Source organism: Perca flavescens, chromosome 2 (genome assembly GCF_004354835.1).
Source record: "Perca flavescens isolate YP-PL-M2 chromosome 2, PFLA_1.0, whole genome shotgun sequence".
Lineage (NCBI taxonomy): Eukaryota > Metazoa > Chordata > Actinopteri > Perciformes > Percidae > Perca > Perca flavescens.
The window spans coordinates 19,549,024-19,574,474 of record NC_041332.1 but is presented as its reverse complement, the minus strand read 5'-3'; the positions used below and the strand labels follow the sequence as shown (position 1 = coordinate 19,574,474).

The window sequence follows — 25,451 nt, the reverse complement described above, 5'->3', positions numbered from 1 at the left end:
CTCTCTTTAAAGGGGCTGTACTCAAAATACTGGGGAAAAAAAACAGCGGGCTGGGATTGCCTCCACGCAGCTCTTACAGGCCGTTCCCCAATTTCGTGACATACCTACGTTTTTTTCACGGCCCCATGCACTAACATGCACGTGCGGCAGGGACGGCTACTAAAACAAAGAACAGAGTAGCTTGAAATAACACACACACACACATATATACCCACACAGAGTGTGACTTCATTCTCTGCTCAAGATGCCATTACTACACTATATTTTTAGTAAATATAGTGCTTTACATAGCAAATACTTTTTTGCTGCTGTTCTAAATGACAGAAACAGAAAAGGTCAAACTAAGGGACAGGGTGCATTTGTCAGACAATGTCGTGCTGCAGTAGCTACATTGATTTCAGACATGTGAAATCAGATGAAACATCTGCCCTGACAGAAAACTCATACAAAAACTGACGGCTGCCAGAGGGGAATCCCTTCTCATACAGCTCTTCTTCTTTGTGTCAACACCCAGCTATTACTTCATCTTGTGTGTGCATTCACCTCTGGTCCACACCACACAGATATATGTTTCATGGAGCAAAAGAAAGAAAAAAGCTGCCAGGAGAATTACATTACTCTCCCCTCTCTCTGAATGGCCAAAGAGGCCTTGACATAAGTATCAAGGTTCTTTTTTCTGCTGTATCAAATATAAATCTCAGACATTTCATGGTGTTAAATTCTATTACAAAAACAATGCGCTTTTTTTAGCCGATTGTCATCCCAATTTTCACACACATACACACAGACAGACACAGACACACTATTTCTCACTTTTCTCCAAGCCCATCTATTTATGAACTACTTTTATGCATGAGCTCCTCACATCAGAGGAAATCAAAAGAATCTATTCACAAATGTCCTCATTCCTATGTTTACATTTCAGTAAAAGGAAAATAATATATCACATCTCGATGTGCCCATTGAGCGGTACCATTTACCAAGGCAACAAGCTTAGCCTTCATTCCCATACCTGTCCTGTTTTTTTCTTATCTGCAGGTTTTCACTTCTGCATTAACAGCTGGTGCAATGCCTGAACCTGTGTTTGAACCTGTGTGTGTATTACAAGAAAGACTTCTGCTTCCCAAGGTCTACTGTCCACTGTATAATGCTTCATATAAAATGTTGCTTTCTTACATTTAGAAAAACTACAACGTTTCGAGACCAACTTGGCTCTTCATAACAGCGGTATCAAACTGACCCAGAGAAACAAAGAGAGGGTGCTCTCTTTGTTGAACCTACTGATAAACCCACATATTGCATATATTTTTGCATCTATCTTTTTATCACTGACAGCCAGTTAAACCTAATGTACTGTCAACACTATGATCATCACTGTGTGACACATGTTGGCTGTAGCAGAAACTATCCACATGAGATCTTGCCTCATTCTAAAAAGTGGAGACTCTGAATGTATTATAACTTTTTGGTGAGCAAAAAGAAGGCTGAACCACGTCCTTCATACATTTTTGGGCTTCAGAGTTGCTGCCTCTGTAGCTCAAGGTGAGTGAGTGAGTGAGTGGAATAGACTGTTTTTTCTGTTTTATGTTTTCATTTTAAATTAAACATTCTCTCTCCATCTCATGTATTCGCCTATGTACCATCCCATGCACACAAGCGCTCATGACTGCGGATTTGTGAGGAGTTTGCTCATTCTTAGATTTTTTTCAATATGTGGAAAGGGGAATTGAAGTAACAACATGGCTTTTTTTTGTCTTATCCCTTCATTCAAGTATCAAATTCATTATGAACCTGAATTCACATACAGTGCATGGTCATACAGTGCATGGTCATGGACTGTAATATGTGGAATATTTCTTAAAAACAAAAACAACCAGGGCTAAAATAAGTTTTTGAGATCACAGCACACGTAATACAGTTGGCCCTTTACACAGAATACATTTTAAATTGTCACGGCATGAGGATAGGTATAAATAAAGTAGTGATGAATTTCATTTAGCTGCTTCAGTTTTGAGGTCCTGTATTTTGCATACTGGTGGAACCATACATGAGGTAGAGATGGTAACCCCTGTCTGTGTTCAAAGAAAGTCTCTGGTATAAGATGTGAATGTCCTCCTTGATCTGTCTCCCGCCTTTAACTGACTCCAGGTTGATGACCTTTGACCGCTGCTTGCCTGGCAGCCACTACCAGCCAAGAAATAGTTGAACAGTGATTTGACGTTTTTACACTTGACACAAATAAGATATGTAAGGGTTAATGCCCGACCAGGTGGCCATTGTCAGGTATTAATGAACGGTGAGGCATGAACTGGCTTGATGCTGTATTCCCTCATTTTTCTCTGTGATGTTTGCTGGAAGTGATGTAATGTAGCGTTTAATATGGAGGGAGCACTGCACCAGACTCCGTTTTAAAAAATAGCTTTTAAAATGCTACATTTCTTGTAAGTTTTGCAACCGGTCATATTAAAGTGCCCATACGCATTCCACACGCATACAAACTTTGAAAAAAATCCATCCATGCTGTTTTGAGTGAGATACAGGTTTCTGAATGTGTCCTGCCTTCAGTCGCCGGGTGAGCTGGTCAAAATCTGCACAGCTTTCTACGTCACTAGCCGCTAACCGCAACCGTTAGCATGTTAGAGCTAGCATACTAGCGCTAGCATGCTACCTCGTTCTCAATGGCAAAGCACTGCTACAAAAGAACTACTTACATGTGCGCCCTTGTTTAGAAGTCTCCCAGCTAATCCTGCCTTGTAACTGACCGAAGTTGGAGAAACAGCCTTTCTTTTTACTGTCTATGGAGCTAGCTGACATATAAACGATCTGAGTTACTGCGCATGTGCAATCAAAGATAGTACAGAAGACCTGAACACAAGGTGAAAAGAGGAGCTGCAGCAGTGAGAGAGAGCTGTGCAGTACAACAAAAATATGGTGTTTTTTGAAAATTAAACCATGTAAACTTTAAAAATTCTGGTACAACCTTAAAATACAATTATGAACCTGAAAATGAGCATAATATGGGCGCTTTAAAGCAACACTAGAGAACTTTTCCCGCTTCGGTCCCCCTACAGGTTGGAAGCGGAATTGTCCATTACATTACATCATGCGGAGATCGGTAGTTCGAATGAACTGGACAATGTAATGTAATGGACAATTCCGCTTCCAACCTGTAGGGGGACCGAAGCGGGAAAAGTTCTCTAGTGTTTCTTTAAAGGTCCCATGGCATGAAAATGTCACTTTATGTTTATGTTTATGTTTTTTTAACATTAATATGAGTTCCCCTAGCCTGCCTATGGTCCCCCAGTGGCTAGAAATGTCGATAGGTGTAAACTGAGTCCTGGGTATCCTGCTCTGCCTTTGAGAAAATGAAAGCTCAGATGGGCCAATCTGGAATCTTCCTTTTATGTCATCATAAGGGGAAAGATTACCTCTCCTTTCTCTGCTTTGCCCGCCGCCCACAGCTGCCCAGAGAATTTGGCCCGCCCCTGAGGAAATAGAGCTACAACCGTGAGAGTGGTATCAATCTTTTCATATTACTCTCCCACTTCATTTCCTCCATAATTGAAATGTGATGAGCCTCAACCTTCTGAATCGCTATCATGGCTGCCTAATGTCTTTAGCTACTCCAGTGAGCCATGTGTAGGCTTTTTTTCACTGTTCCTTGTAGAAAAAAAAAGTTATGTTGTGAACCTGTCAGGCAAGACACTCAGAGGAATGAGAGAATTCCAGGGGAATTCCCCACCGTAGTTACAATGGAAGCAGATGGTAGTTGGTTAAGGAAGCTGAGAGGCATCATTTATCTTTATAAGACCCTGATTCCATTGGGGTCGGAGCAGGCAGAGGAAGAGGAAACATAGGAAAGTTAAATGAAGGATGGAGCAGAGAAAGATGTGGGTTATCTGTAAATGTTGCAGACTAAGATATCTGTTTTAGTCTGTGGCTGCTGATGGAAGGTTGCCTTCATTGTAAGCTTGTAGTGCATCTCAATGGGGACAAAAGGATGTGTGCATGCGAGGAATAGGCGAGAAGGAGGTGATGGATGAGGAAGGGGAAAGGATGGAAGTAGCGAGAGAGGGTGGGATACATAGCTTGGCACGATGGAGAAGTTTAGGAGAAAGGATAAGAAGATGAAAGCAGGGAATTTAACTAAATTTAACTTCTATGTGTCATGGATAGATATTGTCATTTCAATATACTGCAATTTGCTAAAATAATGCAAAGTTATTTGAAAAGGCAGGATCATTGAAGTGTACACTGTTGTTTACACTGTAAACATACTGCATTTACAGAGTGGTGCAACAAGAGTCTACAGCCATGGTAGTGACTCAGTGTGGCTGTATTTAAGCTCGGAAGCTTTGAGCTGAATGCTAACCACTGCATGCTAACATGCTGATTTTAAGCAGGTAAAATGTTAACCCCATCTTAGTTCAATATGTTATTGTGTTGGCTTGCTTGTGTTTGCTAATTAGCACAGAAAGTAGCTGAGGTTGATAAAAATATCATTAGTTTTGCACGTATTTGATCATATAGAGTAAAAGTATTGTCTGCACAAACTTTGATCAATCCATGAGTTGGTTGGTCCATTAGTTGTTGAGATATTTCAGTCTGGACAAAAGGGGTAGATTGAAGGACCATTGGCAATTGGCCTGTTGGGTTCAATTAGTTCATCAGCCTTATGAAAAACTGCTTTCAGAGACTGGATGTAAGGGCTATGTAGTTCCTCCCAGATGGCAGAGTAGTGAACTGTTCTTCTCAGACAATGTTTGCAGTAGCTCTCATGAACTGATGATACCTCGGCACTGATGAGGCGCAGTGCAGTTTTAACAATCGCTGCATGGCTTTTTTATTAGGATACTCTTTGCCATGCATCGGTACAAAGCGACCAGGATTAGGGGGTTGATGGGCTGTCTTTAATCCCCTCAAGAAGTAGAGATTCAGGTGAGGTCCTATGAGATATAAACACCCAATATTGTAAAGCTGGAGACTATAGTTGCACCTTGATGTTGTTCATGTAGATACAATGAGGTCTTTGGTCTTGTTGATTTTGAGGTTTTTATTAGAGCTCTACTCCACAAGGTGCTTAACATTAACCCATGTGCTTACTCCAAACACCCAGCCTGTATGCTAATGCATACTGAACATTTGAGGCAGGTAAATGAAAAGCTAATCATAGCTATAAGTTAGCTGAGGGGTTACAGAACATTTTAACGCATGCCAGTATGTCTCCAACATACATGGAATTCTTTGTGGTTCAGTTCTATAGATGTCCATGCATTTTTAAGTACCAAAGGCTAAAATCCTAACATCCACTATACATCTGCCCTTGCAGAAGCTTATGCGGAATAAGCTTCCATATTTGTGCTTTTCAAACCCAATACTCCCATATGGGAAACGAAGGATCTAGCAGTTGGCTAAAGGGTAATCCCCACCTCAGAGACGAGCAGGATATTTGGCTTACAAGTCTTCAGGCAGTGCTGCTACTCTGCCTGGGAACAGCTTTTTCCTTCCTTGTCAGTTGGCAGCTGTGAGCCCCAGTGACTGCTAAGGGGGGTAGGGGGGTTTGGGGGAGGGAGGGTCCTAATCAGAAGACCATGGGTGATGGGAGCCAAGATCGTGCTCCGAATAAAACCGGGTTCAAAGCGGCTGTCTGTAACAGGGCGAGAGAGAGAGAGAGAGGGAGAAAGAAGAGGAAAATGTGGAGGGAGAGGCAGAGGGGAAAGGAAGTCAGACAGGTTCAGTAAAAAAGAAAAAATAGAAAGGAGGGAGGGAAAAAGATCGTTAGAAGATGAAAAAGAGGGAGAGAGTATCCGAGTATCCCTCAGCTCCACCACCTACTCACAGTCTGTTGAGAAGAGTTTAATCGGAAATACCAAATGAAGGAGGAGAGATGAACAGTGGCATTCTCATTAAGTCATCTGATATGACCATGATCACATAGACCTGTGACCCAACAATGGCAAGGGGAGATATCCTGCAGGTTTTCCAATGTGTGCTAGACGTTTAATCAGCTGGTGTGTCACATGGTTGCCCACCGCTGGTCTAAACACACATCCCTGACACTAAAGTAATAGAAAAAGGCAAACTGAGCAGTGTTGAGTTATCAAAATAAGGTTTCATGGTGCTCCTTTGGCCTTTTGTGTGTCTGTCCTGCCAGTGTTAACTTCACAGCTCAATGCCTTTGTGCTAAGCATTGGATAAAAAAAGCGCTGGAGATATATACTTTTTTTTTCTATATTGTAGTGTTTGGCTCCATCTTGCGGAGGTTTGAGGAAAGAGTACAGTCTTCACTGTGTGGCATGTTAATACAGAAAAAGAGCAAAGTTTAAAAAATGATAGACAATGATGTAATAGCAGGGATAAAGAAAGCAGTCCCACTTTGTGTCCTAAAAAGGAACATGGTTTTATCTCAGAAATAAAAAGACGATCTGAGACACGTTTCAATCTTTATCTGAACACTTGTATTCGTAGAAACCTTCTTCATATGACAGGTTTATGTTGTTTCTTTTATTCATTACTTTCTTCTGAAACTCCCACTAGGGGGAGAAATTGCTTCAAAGAAGTTGTCTTGGATTCAACTCAATGTCTTCTTGCCAGGCCCGTCACTTCTCTCCAGAAAGTCCTGCTCTCTTATGTAACTTTACGATGCTCTGTGGATTTAAACTGCACAGTTCATTAACACAGGAACCATATGTCGATGCCAGATTTAGCACATATCCCATTACACATTATAATATTATATGAGGAGTTTGGAGTACGCACACAAACACAGTCTCGCTCTGAGCTTTCTCACACTTTTCTGTCTCTGTCGAAGATAGTCAAAACTCAGGCTTCTGTTCTGTTATTTTTAAAAGAATAACACACGCACGCACACCTTCCTCCTTTGAGTCCCCTTAAACACATACGTAAACGAGGTTCCCACACGCTTAACTTTTTCCACTGCAGCAGCAGACCACTTTAATCACCCTGTCACCACCACTTGCACTCTTTCTTCCTCCCTTTTCTCTCAGGACAGGATTTTTCTCCACAAGTCTCAATTTCATGCTCCCATTTGGATAATTACATTAGAATTATGTTATGTAATGTGTATTTTTTTTTATATCTCTCCATATGTATTTATGTATTTTAAAGTATATGACCTTAGTATCATGTAATTTGGTTCATCTGACCTTAAAAGCAGTATGGGCTGAAATACCAGCAGTCTGTTTTTATGTGAAATACCATACGGTCTGGCTACCAGAACCCCATCGCGCCAGACCAGACCAGGCAGCGGGGCACTTGCTCACTCCTCCCCTTGAAAAAACAAACTCTCTTACCATGAAACACCTGTAGCCTCCCCCTTCTCTATACACCCCTCCTCCCCCCTCCCGCTGCCTTTGTGTCTTTCTTCTCTCTCCCTCACCACCCCTTACCTACTTTTATTTACTGTTCTTTCCTCTGGACGTTTCCTGTTTGTTTTTTTACATCAGCCCTTTCTCACAAAGGTGTGTCTCCCTTGATGTTTTTGTGTATCGGGTTTCACACAGTGGGCACCTCTCAGGTGATGGGCCATTCGCCCCTTCTGACATCACTTTGTTTTCCAGACTGTGTATTAGGTTGCTGTCATCATATTGCCTCAGTAAACCTTGTTACTGTTCTTCACGCAGTACAGCTGTTAGTTACCGACAGTCTGGGGTCAATTCACACTCAGTTGACGTAATTCAAAAACAAAAAACACTGTACATTTACTCAATTACTGATGTTAATGTCTCCCTCCAATCAAACATTTGTTTATCTTGTTTTATGTCCCTTAAAATGTCTGACCTTAACTATACTGACTTGTATCTAGGCAAAATCTCGCTATCACTAGAGAGTTTCAGAGTTTTTTTCACATTCCTCCAAAGGGGGAAATGTCTGGATACCTTCCTAAAATCTGAGATTTAAACATATCATAAACATATTTTAACCAAGCTAGATTTGGTACGTCACAGATTCGGAAGCCAATCACTGTCTATATGCAAAAGCCAGAAAAGAAACCCAAAACTTCCAGCTCAGAGAAAAAAACAGTATCACCGGTTGTCAGCCACTGCCGGTTACAAGCTAACCAACAACTTTAACAAATAAAAGATGCTAACTACACTTACCATTCTGATGCGTCTGCTATAGTCACCGATTTTGGTCTGACTCACGAAGCTCTGTCTCAACAGCCCAATAGGTTAACATGGGCACCAAAAAGGAAGCGGGCAGCACTTCCTGTTTGAATCCTATCTGAACCCTGCATGAGGCTTAAAACATGTATGGCTAAATCTTTCCGATGTTTCTAACCATCTCAATGCACATTGCTCTTTCAACAGTCAACCACTTTACAGATAGAGACCTACTCTATTTGTAAAGTGTCTCGAGATAACTTTTGTTATGATTTGATACTATAAATAAAATTGAATTGAAATTGAATTGAATTGAATTGAATTGAATTGAATTGAACCATGCACAAGCAGCAGATGGACGGGGCTCGAGGCCAGATCCAGAATTTCACAATGAGGGAGAAAGAGTAAATGTGCTTCCAGCACGTTTTTTTCCTTTACTTTTTATATGGGAAAACTATGTTAAACTAAATATCAATCATGGTATTTTTAAAACGTGTCAGGAGGCGGACATTAAGTTCAATTTTGTGTTATTTTTACTTTACTTGAGTGTTTCCATTTCCTTCTACTCCAATACATTTCTACGGAGCCCCCCTGGTCCCACTTTTAAATTAATAGTATCTTGAGGCCTCAAGATAGTATCTTGTGGCCACGAGATACTATCTTGAGGCCACAAGATAGTTATAAATAATTTTTTTGACAAAGTGGGACCAGGGCCGTACATTTCAGAGGAAAAGATTGTTCTTTTTGTTTGACTACATTTATTTGACTGCTCTAGTTACAAGTCACTTAGATTATGATTTTACATAAAGAATATTGTCATCTTGTGAAATATTATGCATCAACCTACCTAACAGTATAAATAGTTAAAATGCTAATGTATTGATGCATAATAATATAATAGTATAACAATTATAGGAACAGCATTCTGATGGAAGGGGCTATTCTGCATGATGAGGGCTTTTATTTTGCAATGTTACCGGTAAGTACATTATGCTGCTACTCCTTCTGTAACCTATAGCTTTTACATAAAGAAATTGTTTGACTGGAAAACTAGTTTGAATAGGAAATAAGCTTGGATGAAATACTAAATAATGCTACAGACAGCAGGCAGTTAGCTTAGCTTTGCATAAAGATAATAAAATTATGATTACCTTTCGGAACCGTTTTGCACAACTATGATACACTCTGTGATTTAATTTGTTCTTTTGCCCATTTGACTGTGACTTAGACTCTAGTTTGAATCTCAGCTTGGAGAAAAGTTATTCCCATCTCCCAGAATAGACTGGCTTGTGGAAGAATTTATAATTGTCTGATACCCTGTTAAAACAATGCAGATGGAATAAATCTAGGCTAACCATAAAACTTCTCACAGGCCAGTGCTTACAAACAGTGAATGGTTCCTGTCTAAAAAAAGACTGGTTTACTTCATCACACAAGATTAGTTTTACATCTCTGATTTCCTCTTGTTTGGCATCGGAGAAGAAGTTGAAAACAGAAGCAGTCACAGGACTTTCAGAACTCCCCGTGTACCATGACCACCGGAGGATTAAAATAGATGGGCCATGACTTTGTCTCCTTGCTCACACCATTAGAGCGATGACTGACAGCTTCCTGAGGTGGTTTCCTTTTTTAAAATGAGAGTCATGACTCCAGTCCACAACGTCTAATGTGTTTTTGAGTGAAACACTACTCAGGCAGGTAGCTGTAGAACAAAGATGAATGTTGGCTGTAAATGAGGACTAACCAGTCAGTTTATTTTTTTTAAAGCTATTCAAAAACAAAAAAAATTATGGTTGAACACATCAGTTTTGTTTTTTTTTACATTTATTGGCTTTCTTGATGAGAGTGAGATGAAAAGTTGAATAAAAATGAAGCTGGAGCCAGGAGACAGTTAAGCTTGGCATAAAGACTTGAAACAGTGGGAAACAGCTATCCACAGGAAATACAATCCTCTTACCAGCACCTCTATCTCACTAAATAACACATTCTATTTCATTTGTTTAAACTCTCAAAAAGAAAGCAAATAAGTGTAGGCTATTCCTAATATGTTGAACTATTCCTTTAACGAGTGCTACCTCATCTCCCTTGTCACCTCGGCAAAGTTTTAGTATTTTTTTTTGTCTGTATGTTGGCAGGTTAAACAAGGAATCCCACATTGAGGAATAACATTGATTTTGGAATTACTATCATTACAGATTTAAAGATTCTTTGCTTTTGTGAAGGAGTTTGTCAGGACTGAAATCAGCTCAACGAACTACATAATTTGCGAACCTGCCAAAGGCTGGGGAGAGATTTAGTTAAGGGGAGAATCAGGAAAGATGAACAGCTGGGGATGTTTACTGTGTCTGTAACTCATAGTCATGTCTCTCCCTTGCTTGGAGTGTACATATTGTAACAACTGCATTAGGTCAAATGGAAAAAGCAGGGTGTCCATCTATAGTACAAGTCAGGAAATGATCTCAAATGTTATGATTTATATTCAATTCACAATCAAACACAGTACAGTATGCAGTGAAATGCTTAGTTACAATTTTCATAGACTGCATGATATAATAATAATAATAATAATAATAATAATAATAATAGCATTAATGATATCAATACTATAAAACAGAGAAAAATACAGTTTTTACCAAACTGAAGACTATCACCTATTTTAATCCTGAATCTGAATATGGGTTATAGATCCTGTATGAGACTGAAATTTAACTAATTCACCAGCACAGAGATTTCCCAGCACCTAAGACCACCACAGCCGATGTAAGAAACCATGTTTGGCTTTTTAGTTTCTAAGCCAGAACTATGCACGTATACATGGACATTCATAGCAGGAACCTAACTTTTAAACCTCTGCCTATCACATTTCTCTCATCAAAGGAAGTCTCTGTGTCAGGCAAGGTGTGGCTGAAAACCTGTGGTTGAAAATGAAGACAGCGGAGTAGGTGGAGGCCAACCCTCATATGAGCTGCCCTTAAAACAATAATTCTGCTTTCACCCTCGACTCCACCATTCTTTCCAAGTGATCATATCCTCATCATTCCCATGTCAGCACCATGTGGTTAGAATTAATAGTCAAAGACAGCTGGCCTACCTGAATTTAAGATGAACAGCAAAACAACGAAAGCGTACCTTTAAAAACTAAGGAAAAACTTTTTCTTCAATGATGATGGGCACAAACAAAGAGGGGTGTGTTCACTCTCTCTGACAACTGCTATTATCTTACTATTTGCTTAATACACTCCACTATAATTTTCTGTCCTGGCAGCTACATTGGTCTGGAAAAACAGAAGGAATTCCTTCGCCCTTCTCCCCCAAAAGGTGGAGGTCTCATTAATGTTACCATGCTGTCTTGCCCAGCTGAATATATTTACTTAGTGTTAGGAAAGTGGTGGCCACAAAAGCAGGAATGTGCCTGAGTGTGACTTGAAAGAGGCTGTTACATTTTAATTTTTAACCCATAAAATAAATACAGAGTGGCCCTGCGATTTTTATGAATGGCTGCATTCATTCCAAAACACGCCCACCAATCAGCAAACTATCCTCGCGGTGGAGCCACGCCCGTTTGGAATGTCTGGCTGCTGCCTGCGCGTTGATTGGTTGGTATAGAGAAGGGCGGGGTCTCAGAGGCTCACAGCGGGTATAAATTCGATTTTAGACACTTATCCTGGTAGAAAAACTAGGACTACGGTCCAAAAAATAAAACAGTGAAACTCCGTGTGAAACTAATTACGACAAGCAACCATTCAGTGGATTTTAGCTTGAGGATATATTTTATCTTTATTTGTATTTTTCTTAAACTTGTCATAGGCTAATCATGGCATTTCTGATCTACTTGACTCTACTGACAACAGCCGTCATCACAAAGGTAAGACGTTTCCCGACAGGGAAAGCCAAAAATCTATTCACACACAGTAGCCTATCTTTAAAAATTTAAAGATAGGCTAATGTGTAATCTGTCATGGATAATGTAGACTCGTAGGCTTTTAAATGTGACTGAACTTTGAGTATGAAAAGCATAAACATGGTGTAAACAAATGTATTTTTAGAAAAGCTTTCACTTGTTTCATCTTCAACATCAGAAGATGCATTATTATCAGATTAACTGCGATTACTGATGTACATGTTCTGTCAGCCAAAAAGTGGACACAGTAGGCCTACAACGTTTGGTAAATGGAGATTAGGTGGGGTTGTGTCTCCTTTTTCCAAACAACATTGACACGTTGATTCCCACAAACTTAAACAAGTTGGCTCTAGTGCTAAGCGATGACTCAAACCAGAGTCAGCAGGGGACTGGGTACAAACTCTGAGCTGTCTAGAGACTTAAGGCTGACCAGCAATGGCTTGACTTACTGTACAGGCGTAGCCTACTGCAGTGCCTTGTCTGTGAAATAATTCAAAATCTAGGAGATGATGCAGAATCAAAAATGAATGTTGGGAGAAAAGCTGGGAATAGTGCATGGTGTCACTCTAAATTTGTCAAGAAGGCAAGAAACCTTTCCTGAAGCTGCACTGTAGATCTCTAATGCTGTTTGAACAAGACTCTGCATGGAGTTCTTTTTTTCTTTCTTTTGTTAGCTGTAGGAAAAAAAAAAATGTTTCATGACTCAGATCATTTGTGTCTTGTCTGACGATGTGATCTCCCTCTCTCTGCTCTTTCCCTCATCCCTCCAGGTGACTGCTAGCTGCCCAGCAGTGTGTGAGTGCCCTGACGAGCCCCTGGTTTGCCCTCCAGGAGTTAGCACTGTGCCAGATGGATGTGGGTGCTGCAAGGTGTGTGCTGCACAGCTTAACCAGGACTGCAGCCCCACGAGGCCCTGCGACCACCACAAAGGGCTGGAGTGTAATTACGGCAACGATGTGACCATGGCCTGGGGCATCTGTCGAGGTGAGAGAGGAAAGGGGACAATGTATGTTGGAAGGGAAGGAATTTCTCTCTGAAAAAAAAAAAAAATGCTGCCAGTTCTACAGATATTTGCACTGCTCACTCAATGGATGGCATAGTATCAACATTCATTGAAAAATAATCCTATATTTGAAATGAATATGGTGAATGTGATGTGCGATCAAAGCCAAAAGGTCGTGATACCTGTGCAACAATGTACAAAAGGTGTCCAGGGAATGGATGTTTATTGGCCATCCTTTCCATAAAGTTAAAGCCATCACAAGTCCGTGATTAAGCAACATGTAACCTTGCACATCCGGGAACAAGACGGGTTATTTTAATGAGTAGTAGATGTTTTATGGCACTGACAGGGGGTTTCAGAGATAAAAATACACTTTCCATCTGCACCATGCTGGAGCTGCCCCACAAACTATGAATAGCTGGTTCTTCCACGCTTTGGAGACAAGGAGTCTGACACTTCCTGTCTCCTTATTTCCACTGACCTTTCAATCTTAGTGGTCCTCTGTGTGATTTTTGTGTACTGTTTCCATGTGAAGTCATTGTGTGTGGAGTGGTTTTGGTCAAGTCAGGAGAAACTTTGCTCAACAGCTGTTTGAAATAAGAGCATGTGGTGAATTCTAATACTCACTGTATCCGGAAGCTCAGTCGTTGGTCCCTTTTTAAACTTTAAAGACCAGTAATTGAGCTTTAAAGTGTAAAGGATGTCCTGTAGAAACAGAGATGCATCTCTGAGATACCTAACCCGTGGACTGTGCCAGGATTACCCCTGTCGTCTTTTGCTTTATGCATCAACATCCAACAGCTATCTCTGCAATTTGTGAGTAGTTAAATGTTTTGTTCCAGCTGAGTAAACTGTCTTTCCAGCAAAATCAGAGGGACGCACATGCGAGTACAACGGCAGGATCTACCAGAATGGCGAGAGCTTCCGTGCCGGCTGTAAACACCAGTGTACCTGCATCGATGGCGCCGTCGGCTGCGCTCCTCTCTGCACCAACAAGCTGCCACCGGCCTCTCCATCCTGCCCCTACCCACGGCTGGTCAGGATACCCGGGCAGTGCTGCTTCAGTGTGGACTGCCATAAGGGTACCTGGCGGCTGCCACCTAAGCATCAGGTTTGTTTTTTCATGTAATGACAAAGCTGTCTCACAAAAAAAAGACAATATATAATTTTATATAATTTGTTTAGCAATACCAAAAAGTTGAGGTGCCATTCATTACCTGCCACTGTGGTATTCTCTTGATGTAAAAACAAAGGTGATTGAGATCAAAGAGTGATTTCGACAAAACAAAAATTACAAAACAATCAAATATTTAAAAAAATATATATCTATCTATCTATCTATCTATCTATCTCTATCTTTTATTCATTTTATTTATTTTAAGAAAAATCCCTATTCCAATTTCCTAATGGCCAAGATTATTCTGACCTACACTGCAAGACTAAATATTTTAGGTTCATCATCACATAAGACAAAGAAAAGCATCAAATCATCACAACTGAGAAGCTGGATCCAGAGAATATTTGGAATTTACTCGATAAACAAAAGATTCATGCAAGTAGAGAGGAGTACCCGTTACTGTAAAACACACGTTAAAGTGTCCCTGCTCTGACCGATTGCCCTGAAGTAATCCCCTGTTAATCAGTGTGCCATGGTGATAACACTAAAAAAAAAAAAAACCATAAAAGAGAGACATGACTGGCACAGATGAATCCCCAACACTGTCTCATGTTATCTTATCTCTCTTCGCAGGTGCCTCCACCACAACAACACCTGCCCAGACGTCAGCACCAGCCTGAAAATGAGCTGGCCAACGAGCTCGCCGACGCCAAGTCCAGCGGCTGGGAGAGTGAACATGGCTACAAACACCTGCCTGGTAAGAGAAAAACATTCAGTGTTTTATCATCACTGCTTGACTCACATTTTCCTTTTCGTTTTAAATTGGGGGCTGAATATATCACTGAATTTGCTAATTTAATCAATAAAACAAACAATATATACCTGCCAATTTATACAGTGACCCACTGACCTTTCAATCCTAGTGGTCCTCTGTGTGATATGTATGTATGTATGTATGTATGTATGTATGTATGTATGTATGTATGTAATAAACCCATTCAATAGTAGTTGTGATGTTTCAGTCTGGACCAGAGTAGTAGACCAACCAACAGACCAGCATTGCCCTCCATAGAATGATGAACACTGATGAAAGGAAAATCTGTAAAAATAAACGTATTGTGAAGCGGAAAATGTACTTTCTCTGCTAATCGTCTTGTGACCCCTCGATGGGGTCCAGACCCCCAGGTTGGGAACCGCTGGCCATATTGATGTGTATGATCTTTCCTTTCCTCCCTGCCTTCCACCCTCCTCTGTGGCTCCTTTTAGTGTGGAACCATCTGAAGGAGAAGAAGTGTCCAGTCCAGACCACTGACTGGTCCCAGTGCTCCTGCAGCTGTGGGATGGGAGTTTCTTCTCGCATCACCAACAAGAACCCTCAGTGCAAGCTAGAGAGAGAGACGAGGATCTGTACCGTACGGCCATGCCACGGCCTAACAGTCCCAGCCAAGGTGAGGTCGACTGAACTAGACTTGAACTGAAGCAGAGACAGAGAGCATAGGTCGAATATTCACCTTACTGCCGAGATAACTTCTTATCACAACATCTTATCTTTAAGAGTGAAACCTAAACGCCTTGGGATAACACGAATCAATAAGGTATTATTTCAACTCTTATCTATCTTTGTTAGGCTATGCAGGAGGAAACAATACCTGCTCATTTTTGCTTTGCTTTGTTTCCATCTTTTAAACTAAAGAGCAGATAATGAAAAGGTAGACATTCTGGCGCGGAGTAAATATGCTCTTAGTGAGAAAGCCACCTTCATCCCGAGTTCAAGAACAGATTATTTTAGCGGTGCTTTCGGGAAGCTCTGCATCCAGTGGGAACTGGGCAGTACGGATTTACTCAGCGGTGTTTTGGTGGCAAGCAGGCGCCTTTTTAAATATAGTCCCCCACCCCCGGCATTCCTGCCAAGCAACTGTCCATAGCTAGGCCCCGTCTGTGTACTCAGAGTCCAGGGAAGTGGTGTGTCTATATTAATCCCCCATGTTGGACACACAGTAAGATCTTTTCTCTGCTCTACTGAGTGAAAAGCTCTGGGAGCCAAGAACGGTCCTAGGTGTCCGTGTGTTTAACAGACAAGGACACTAACATTTTAAATAAATGTTTAATCTTAAAAATAATCCCTCTCTCAATCCCTGTTTTGGCAGAATAAATTGAAGTCTAGCCCTATTAATGTGAAACTAATGAGTTTGAGTGCAAAGCTGCGTAAATCTGCTGTTATATAAAAGGCTAGGGCAGATAAAAGTCTAAGCTTACGAGATGATTTTTTTTTTTTATGATGATAAATCTTCATGTGACTTGTTTTGGTGTAATTTCGCTAATAAAGCCAAATTAGGAACAAAACTCATAATTGATGGTGCTCATCGTTTTACTTTTTCTCATCCAACCACAGAGAGGGAAGAAGTGCTCCCCGACCCAGAAAGCCCCCGAGCCTATCCGCCTGTCCTACGGAGAATGTGTCAGTGTCCGCCTCTACCGGCCCAACTACTGCGGGGTGTGTGCGGACGGACGGTGCTGCTCGCCTCGCCGCACGCGCACTGTACCCGTGAGGTTTGTCTGCCCAGACGGCGAGCGTTTCCAGAGGTCGGCCATGTTCATCCAGTCGTGTAAATGCAGCGAGGACTGCGGCCACCTCAATGAAGTGGCCCTCCCTCCACAGCAGTGGATGTACGGAGATACACATCAGTTCATAGACTAGTACTGACTACATTTTTATTTTGTTTTTAATATGATGAGGTCGACTTTTTGTTGACGCTTCAAGACTAGGGGCCGTTTTTTTTTTTTTTTTTTTTTTTTTTTTCTCTCATCTGGCTCCAAATGAGGGAAGACCACAGGCACCCACCTGACTGTCAAACAGCAGGGAGGAAGGGCCACCTCTGTTTGATTCATCATAAAGGCAACCTATTTGTGATATAATTGTGTGACAGGAGTGGATTGTACACTTGCACGCTCCTAATCAAACAGACGTGGGACTGAATTAGAGCCCTGAAGCAAACCTGGACTTTTTCACTCTGGACTGACTGCTGGTTCGAGTGTGGAGGATTTTTTTTCTTTTTTTTTGAGGCCCCCGGGCCAGCCTAAGAGGGGAAACCCTAAGAGAGCAACACAGCACTTTGTTTAGCACAGAGACTTTGGGAACTATGACAGCAGTGCTTAAGGATCACCTCACCTGCAACAATAGCCTCAAATACTGTGATTTTTGGATGACTCCTTATCCCACAATGCACTGTAGCTACTCAGTGACAAGCAAAATAATATTTTGCAGCTTTATCTAGAAAGATGTGGACTTTATTAAAAATGTATATAAAATCAGCACAGCATGTTATGTACAGAAGCGCAAACTTGTTGGCATGCTGACGCATGCCAAAAAGTTATTCCATTATGACACTGTTATAATGCTATCTGGAACTGACAAGCGTTAAGCTAGGACTGGACCAATTTCTTGTTTGTGCAATAAATGCAACTTAGAGAAATGTCTTACACAAACTTGTATTTGAATTTTTGGATCACACTGTATTCTGTAAATTTTCTTTATTTGGATCATGTTTGTATTGTCACATTAATATACTTCCATGGATTAAGACACTACTTTTTTTTTGACGTCACGCATTTTTGTTGGTCCATCTGAGATTAAACTGGCTGAGCTCAAGGTTCATGCCAGGTTTTATCTCAACGTGTAGTTTTAAACTTAGCCAGTTCAAAGTAGCCAAATGTTTGGGAAAACAGTGTAACTATGATACAGCACCCTCTGCTTGCGAGGATAATTAACTGCAACAGTTTGTATTTTAGGATACTGTTGTAGTGTAACTGTTTATTGTAACATCTGAAACTTAAATCTTTAAAAACATTTAAATTACAACAAATTAAATAAAGTATAAAAAGTTTATTTCTTCAACCAAAACAACATCCATGTTTCAACAAGGAAAACACTAAAAGAAGCACCCTGCAAATACATAAAATAAAAGTTTTTCATCATTGTGAATTTGCCGAACTTATGGAAGGGGGAATTTAAAATAAATGCTGAGGTGTTTTTTTTTCCTCCACCAAAATACAGCAACACCAAGGGATCACACACGCTCTTCACTGGAAAGACATTTCAGGCTCATCTTGACTGTTCAACTGCAGAGAGAAAAGAGTTTAAGATGTGAGGGCCAAAAAAAATAAATGGGTAATGTACATTTATACGCAGGCTTACAAATAGGATAACACCTTCATTTAGCTTCAATGTTTTCTCACCAGTTACAGAAGAGTAGAGCAAATAATTGTAATGCATCCACCATGTTAAAAGTGAAGAGATTATGTATAAACACAAATATGTCCAGACTTGGCTACTGAAGGTGGGAGACAACATGTGAGCAACAACAGAACTTACTGTAAGAGGAGATATCGATCTCCTCTGGTAGCTCTGCTACGTTGACCTCAAAGCGGTCTTGGACGTCGTTCAGGGTCTTGGCGTCATCCTCGTCAGACACAAAGGTGACGGCCAGGCCTTTGGTCCCAAACCTGCCAGCACGGGCCACCTGAGGTACAGAGAACAAGTTAGGGCTCAAAAGCAAAACAAGAATGCTACCAATTTTCTATAATCGGGAAAGGGGGCTTAGAATCATGGACAAAGGATAAGTTTCTTTAAATTTCTGACTAGTATTCATTTCTGAACATTCTAAATTACAAGTCACTGATTATAAAACATTGATTAAAAACAAACTAAGGGTTCCTGTGACTTTTTAAAGATAACACTTGTAAACAAAAAGGAGTGATATGATACAAGCCCCCCTGTATGCAGTTTCTTTGTAAAATATACAAATTTCCAATGCATACAAAACATAAAATTATATTATAGCTGGACTGACTCTGTGAAGGTATGTGTCAGAATCCTCTGGCATGTCGTAGTTGAAGACGATGTTGACTCGCTCAATGTCCATGCCTCGGCCAAACAAGTTGGTGGCAACCAGGATTCGCCGTTGAAAGTCTTTGAACTGCTGGTACCGGGATAACCTGAGGGGCGAGGGATGAGCAAGACCAGAAATGAGTAAGAAAATATTCCAAAGTGAGACTGAGCACATGAACTCAGCATAACTTAAATTGTGTAAAAATGTAACACCAAAACAAAATTACAGTACAGCGACGTTAATGCGATTATTTCATACTCCGGATAATGAAATTAGGAAAGCTACTGGTGTATTCAATGTGTGAACAAAATGACTAGAATCAAAAAAAGGCGCCTACCGCTCCTCCTGCGCCATGCCCCTGTGGATGGCGATGGCAGGGAAGTTCTGCTCCACCAGCAGCTGGGACAGAGCCACACAGCGATGCACTGACTTAACAAAGATCACCACCTAAAAAGGAACCAAAAGAAGGGGTTGCGTATTTTTGCTGGGAATGGCAAAGACATGAAGTGGATACAGACAAGCAACATAAACATCTCCGTGTAGAGGATAAGAAGCACTAAAAATTAAATAAAACGCTTTAGTAAAAGAACAAGGCTGCAAATGTGTTATAAGTAAGCCATATTAAGCTATTAAATGTAAATATTACAATAAAGGTGTACATAGCTGATTCTAAAGAAGTATCTCCATAAATGAGTGCAGTTATACCTGGTTGAACTCTAAGACATCAAGCAGGTCGAAGAGCTTTCGGTTCTTCTCGCTGTCCTTCAACTTGCAGTAATACTGCTGTAAGCCATGGAGTGTCAGCTTGGTCTCATCATCCACAAACACTTCCATGGGCTACACAATAAGAGAATAGAGTCAAATGTTAGCCTGACACAAAGTCTACAACTCCATACAATTTTCTGATCCTTCAATTTTTTGACAAATGAACCGTGCGTATTGGCTCAGTGAATGTTCATGTTCTCCTGGAATTCAGAAGAGCCAAGAGGATCGACTGTCCTGACCAGGCCAAATCTGCCAAGGAGGATCACTTTGCCCCTCTGATATGGCCACTTATGACACCGACAGTCACAAATGGGCAAAGCTAAGAGGGACTTTGCCAAAAAAAAAAAAAAAAAAAAAACACACACACAACCACACACTTTTTGCTTTCATGAAAATAAATCCCTTTGGTTATTTTCGTGTATCCGCGCCCAGATTCAAATAAAATAACTCTTAATTTCTAAAATACTAAGTGTCTCACAAGTGTAAACTGAAAGGGTCTGCTCCGTACAGCAGCAGCAAAGTCACAGGAGTCAATAGAGTTTACAGACATGAAGATAGCAGAGGATTTTGCCTCGCAACTGGAACGCGATGCAGCTGCACCACAGAACACCAGCTCCAGGGCGAAAGTTCAACCAGTGACCAAAGTTTGAGGGTCACCGAATATCTTATCTTTCAAAATGTCCGGGTTAAATCGGTAACACCGTTGTTGTAACGAGTAACGATCAGATGAATGAATTACTATTCCTGTTGTAGAAAGACTAACAGGCTATAATAATTTATTCCAATTTAAAAAAAAAATGTTTACATATCAGAGTGAAGCACAGTGGGTTGAATTGGAAACTTTATTAAATTTTAATAACTCACATCCTGCATGAACTTGCGGCAGACAGGGCGGACGTCTTTGCTTAGCGTTGCACTGAACATCATAACCTGTTTCTCATGGGGTGTCACCCTGAAGATTTCCTGGACATCACGCCTCATGTCTGTTGGGGGGGAAAAAAATAAAAAAAATGAATTCTCCCAAAGTTACACTAATTGCATTTTGATTATTCTGTGTATACAAAAGCAACATTTTAACTAGAGATGCACCGATTACAACTTTCTAGGCCGATTCCGATTTTCTTTGAGTTAGGCCAGCGGATATGTTGCAGGTTAATTCACGAGGTTCCCTACATGTGCGAGAATAGCGCGGACACGCGCTTCACACCATGAGCGGGTATGTGCGACACACGGCGGAAAAGTTGAGATAAAGGAAAAAGAGACTGTGCTGTCGCGTCCGTGTGTGTGTGCGTGCGTTCTTGAGAACTGTAACTCATATAACTTATGTTGTCGGTTAATTGTAGCATTGACCGGCATGAAATCGGCATATGTCAGACTGACCTGCCGGTCGCCGGTCATGACCGAGCACATGAAAACCGGCCAATTCCGGTCACCGGCCGGTCTATCGGTGAATCTCTAATTTTAACCACGCTCATCTCTAAAAAATCAGGTAGCAATTTCTCATAATAATTTAAATAAACTAAATTACAGATTACTTCATTCACTATTAGATCCCAGGGGAATTTTACCACCCAGAACCCATTTTCACATTAAATGCACACTGACCGCTCTTGAACAGCTTATTAGGTAGAATGTTATGGAGAAAGACTGTAAAGATATGAGCAGTGGGAGAAGATGACATGGCACTACCCTAAGTGGGATATGAATTCACAGAATACTCAGATGAGTTAGAGGTTAGCCTCCCGTCTCACATACTGACCGGGCCTTCACCAAAGCTACAGGTTTCTTAAAAGTCCACTAGAAAACACTTCTGTTCCTCTTACTCACCAAGCTGCTCCAGCATCCTATCGCACTCGTCAAGCACAAAGTGTTTGATGTTCTTCACGTTGAGGGTCTTGTTGCGGATGAGGGCCAGGGTACGTCCTGGAGTTCCTACGACAATGTGAGGGCAGTTCTTCTTCAGGACGTCCTCGTCCTTCTTCATGGCAAGGCCGCCAAAGAACACGGACACCTTTACAGTGGGCATGTACTTTGAGAAGCGCTCGTACTCTTTGCTGATCTGGAAGGCCAACTCTCGCGTGTGGCACATTACAAGGACAGACACCTGGCATACAGGGAATGAGGACATTAGTCTTATTAACTGCTTAGTCTCTCTCCAAAGTGATTGTACTCATGGTTCCATAAATGTAAGCAGCACATACTCCTATCAAGTTTGTGTTCCCAACTTTATGTAGGGCTATGGCATATGCATTTCTTAAGCCCATTCAATGCAGATTCAATGTTGAGTAGCATATGCTTTAGGTCTGAGAACTAAGCACAGAATAGACGACTACCAACATCTGATAGCTACAAAAAGTAATCCAGAGGCAATATTTACATAATATAATTGTACAATTGTAAACACTACCTAGGTATTGTACAAATATATAGGAGGCACAATGACTTTAGTAAGAAAGATGAGCAAAAAACAATGATGACTAACTCACTTGACCATCCACAGGTTCTATCTGTTGCAGCGTAGCCAATACAAACACTGCCGTCTTTCCCATACCAGACTTGGCCTGACACAGGATGTCCATGCCCAGGATAGCTTGTGGAATACACTCATGTTGGACTGAAAATAAAACAAATTATTTATGAATTAAAAAGGTGAATTTTTCTAATACATCTGCTGAATAATTCATAACATAATAGGATTTTTTGTAGAGGTGTAAGACCATTATTTATATATCTGTAGCTTTAAAATAGGGATTATATACATATTGTTTTTAACTTCAAACAATCCTCACCTTCTGAGGGATGCTCAAAACCACAGTCGACAATGGCACGGAGCAGCTCTGGTTTGAGGAGAAAGTCTCTGAAGCCCGAGCTGTGAATAGATACATAGGACCCCTTCACTTCCTTCTTGTTTGCTGGGGTCCCACTCTCGGGTGCTCCCTGGGGCTCCTCATCCTCCTCATAGTCCAAAAGTTCATTGTCAACGTCGGTCTCAGCCATCTATAAGAACAGCATGTAAATCAGCTAATCCAAGTCTCACAACTTTTCTAAAAATAAGATTGTGTCCTCTTTAATGTGCAAGCTAATTTTTAGATGAACGTTATGAGCCCTTTTACAATTCAAATAATATTTTTTACGTTAGATAAGTAGATGTAATTCTTAAACTATTCTAATATCTGGTAATGCCATATTATTGTTATTATACTTATGTCCGAAATTGCCTAATACTATAAGTGCATCTAGGAATGTGTTATGGATTCTATGATAGAGAATGTGTTGATATTAGCTTGATTCTACAACGATAGTGATCCGAACCCTAATCAGCTGTCTCGTAAATTAGCAAAGTTAGCAGGATGATATTTTGGCTAACAGGCCGCAGCCGCGGTTTAAATTAAAGTGAATGAACGAATTATTAGGAGGAGGAAGTTAACTAATCCGTTTATACGGTCTTGAGTGACAGACATAAATGGGTTCGGTTTAATATAATTACGGTGACTGCTGATGAAATGATGCCTGACCGGTGTGACCCGGCACAAACAGCGCTAACATTCGTCCTTTCATTCAACTCGGCTAGTTAGCAAGCTAGCAACAAACAATTGAACGTGACTCACGAATTACTTTTACTTTTGACTAACATTAAAGTGATGTTACTACCTAACGTTTTTCGCAAGGTCTAAATTCTAAAACGCAGCATCGGTAAGAGTATGTTGTATAGCTAGTGGGCAACTTGTCAGAAAAACTAAATACTCTTTAACTAGATAGCTAGCTAGCTAACTCAAAACAAAGCTAATGTTAATGCGGCTAGCGTGTTTTAGCTAACGCTGCCAAAGCAAATCTCAAACACCTGACTTTAGCTACTGCTACAAAGTATTCAACCCATTTCTTAATGTATTAAATACAGCTAACATTTACACACTGGCGAGTTCGTTGTGAAAAGTACGAAGGTACTGCAACATTACCTTTTGTGATATTGTATGTCCCGCTGATGTCAAAGTGCGTGTAATACTACAGAGGATAGTAAGTATTCACAGCACAGTGAGCAGCAGTGAGAGACCCCACATGTAAGGTGTGTTCAGGCACACCGCGAAAAATCGTCCACTCTCAATGTTGTGTGAACCTCTTTTTATACAGTCTATGCCATAGACTCTATGGTATGAACCGATGGCTGTAAAAAGAACGCGTTAAGATGTTTTGCCCTACAACGACATGGATCCAGCAACATTTTATTTTATACATCTTGTGATCCGGGACAAAGCCTTGAGCTGTTAGGTCACTTAAACTAACAAATACAAAACTATACATAATTCAATACATTATGTTAACACCCAAATGGCAGGGCGTTTGGGTTCTCCTGAACGTAAACTGACCCATGGGCAACTTTGAAGTCATTAATCCCAATTCTCCCGCTATTTGACTGTACAAATAGTCCGGTCCAAATTCTTTATTTCACTATTACGTTATTTGCAATAACACCTGAAGGCATCTGTCACCCGACCTCAGCGCCTGTACAAAAAGAACGGCTTTTTCCACGGCTGTTCAGAATTATATAGGCTAGGTCAGAGAAAAGGATCAGAGCTGTAATATTTAATGAACAGTTATTATGCCTTTTTATTTCTGTAAAATTGTATGTCGTAATACGTTCATGGTGGCCGTTTTTATAATATAGTACAGACAATATTCTTGTGTGATCGGATGTATTATGGATGAAAGTAGGCTATTGTGCCATTACCATTTAAGCTAATAGCCTAAATTGTCAATCTGTAGGCTAAGTAGCCCATCTATATTTCCTATGCAGCATTGAGAAAAAAAGAGCCCAAATGCCTGGTGAGCTGCAGTATACAATTTCCCCACTTGATGGCAATAAAGTAAAGACATTTGGCCAGGTGACAGATGGCATTCCATGTAGCCTTCTTCTAAGTGTGCTCGTTTGTTAAATGGGGCCCCAATACATAGGCTGAGAACATCCTTCAAGGCCTGCCTATGGTAAACAACATCGGTATAGCGATCTAATCAGAACTGGATCTAATCAGAACTGGACAAAATGACATGTAATGGATTAAATACATGCTTTCACCATATACTGTCTTTGTTTCTCCTTTTGTGGGGTGCCAAGATCAAATCTTTTTTTACAATTCAATATTAGCCCAATTCTAAAAAAATAAATGACTTCCCAAAATGTCATATGCTGGGATAACAATACTGTTTGTGTTGAATAGACAACATAGGCAAATACACATGTTTTACAGCAATACCAATTCCTGATCTGTATTTGGAGACTTTAAATGAAAAGGGGGATCTGAAATCCATGTCCAGGCTTAAAGTCTAAGGTCTCTTGGAACACTGATGCAATACCCCTACCCCTTTGGAGTCTGACAGTCTGACAAGTATTTATCATTTTGTCCAACACATCTTATTTCAGTTTTTAAGTTACCGTCATTACATAGTTTGCTTAAATTATTTCTCTCTATAAATCTACAATGTTTGTCCACTTTCTTTCTGCTTCCATGCTCTGTGACCCCCATGCTCCTTTTCTCTAACAGCATCCTGTTGTTGAAGCTCAGGTTGAGAACACTTCTGGTTATTCAACTGTAGGCCTATGGATCCTCTGCAGCACCTCGTCTCCTGCAGTCAAATCATCCCATAGCTCTTACGCTAC

At 40.7% G+C, this 25,451-nt stretch overlaps 2 protein-coding genes across 2 annotated transcripts; one reads left to right on the top strand and one right to left on the bottom strand.

Moving 5' to 3' along the window:
- Nucleotides 1-11,808: 11,808 nt before the first annotated feature.
- On the top strand, nucleotides 11,809-16,936 carry LOC114566561 (protein CYR61). Its single transcript, XM_028595118.1, has 6 exons — nucleotides 11,809-11,988; nucleotides 12,795-13,008; nucleotides 13,891-14,138; nucleotides 14,778-14,901; nucleotides 15,411-15,592; nucleotides 16,537-16,936. The coding sequence occupies exons 1-6, from the start codon at nucleotides 11,938-11,940 to the stop codon at nucleotides 16,840-16,842; spliced, it is 1,125 nt and encodes a 374-aa protein (XP_028450919.1). The 5' UTR covers nucleotides 11,809-11,937; the 3' UTR covers nucleotides 16,843-16,936.
- Nucleotides 16,937-18,007: 1,071 nt separating this feature from the next.
- On the bottom strand, nucleotides 18,008-23,909 carry LOC114566554 (ATP-dependent RNA helicase DDX39A). The gene is made up of 10 exons (XM_028595106.1): nucleotides 23,755-23,909; nucleotides 22,588-22,795; nucleotides 22,285-22,412; nucleotides 21,626-21,902; nucleotides 20,663-20,781; nucleotides 19,739-19,870; nucleotides 19,371-19,480; nucleotides 18,995-19,139; nucleotides 18,517-18,664; nucleotides 18,008-18,263 (listed from the first exon to the last, which is right to left on the bottom strand). Exons 2-10 carry the CDS (start codon nucleotides 22,793-22,795, stop codon nucleotides 18,247-18,249), a joined length of 1,284 nt encoding a protein of 427 aa, XP_028450907.1. The 5' UTR covers nucleotides 23,755-23,909; the 3' UTR covers nucleotides 18,008-18,246.
- Between the last annotated feature and the right edge of the window lie 1,542 nt (nucleotides 23,910-25,451).

Excerpts from the sequence above, each read along its gene's own strand:
- LOC114566561 (XM_028595118.1), top strand. The coding sequence starts at position 11,938 with ATGGCATTTCTGATCTACTTGACTCTACTGACAACAGCCGTCATCACA. Across the intron at positions 14,139-14,777 it reads GGCTGCCACCTAAGCATCAG|GTGCCTCCACCACAACAACA; the intron begins GTTTGTTTTTTC and ends CTCTCTTCGCAG. Across the intron at positions 14,902-15,410 it reads TGGCTACAAACACCTGCCTG|TGTGGAACCATCTGAAGGAG; the intron begins GTAAGAGAAAAA and ends GGCTCCTTTTAG.
- LOC114566554 (XM_028595106.1), bottom strand. The coding sequence starts at position 22,795 with ATGGCTGAGACCGACGTTGACAATGAACTTTTGGACTATGAGGAGGAT. Across the intron at positions 20,782-21,625 it reads TAGGATGCTGGAGCAGCTTG|ACATGAGGCGTGATGTCCAG; the intron begins GTGAGTAAGAGG and ends CCCCCCCAACAG. Across the intron at positions 19,140-19,370 it reads GGCATGGCGCAGGAGGAGCG|GTTATCCCGGTACCAGCAGT; the intron begins GTAGGCGCCTTT and ends CTCGCCCCTCAG.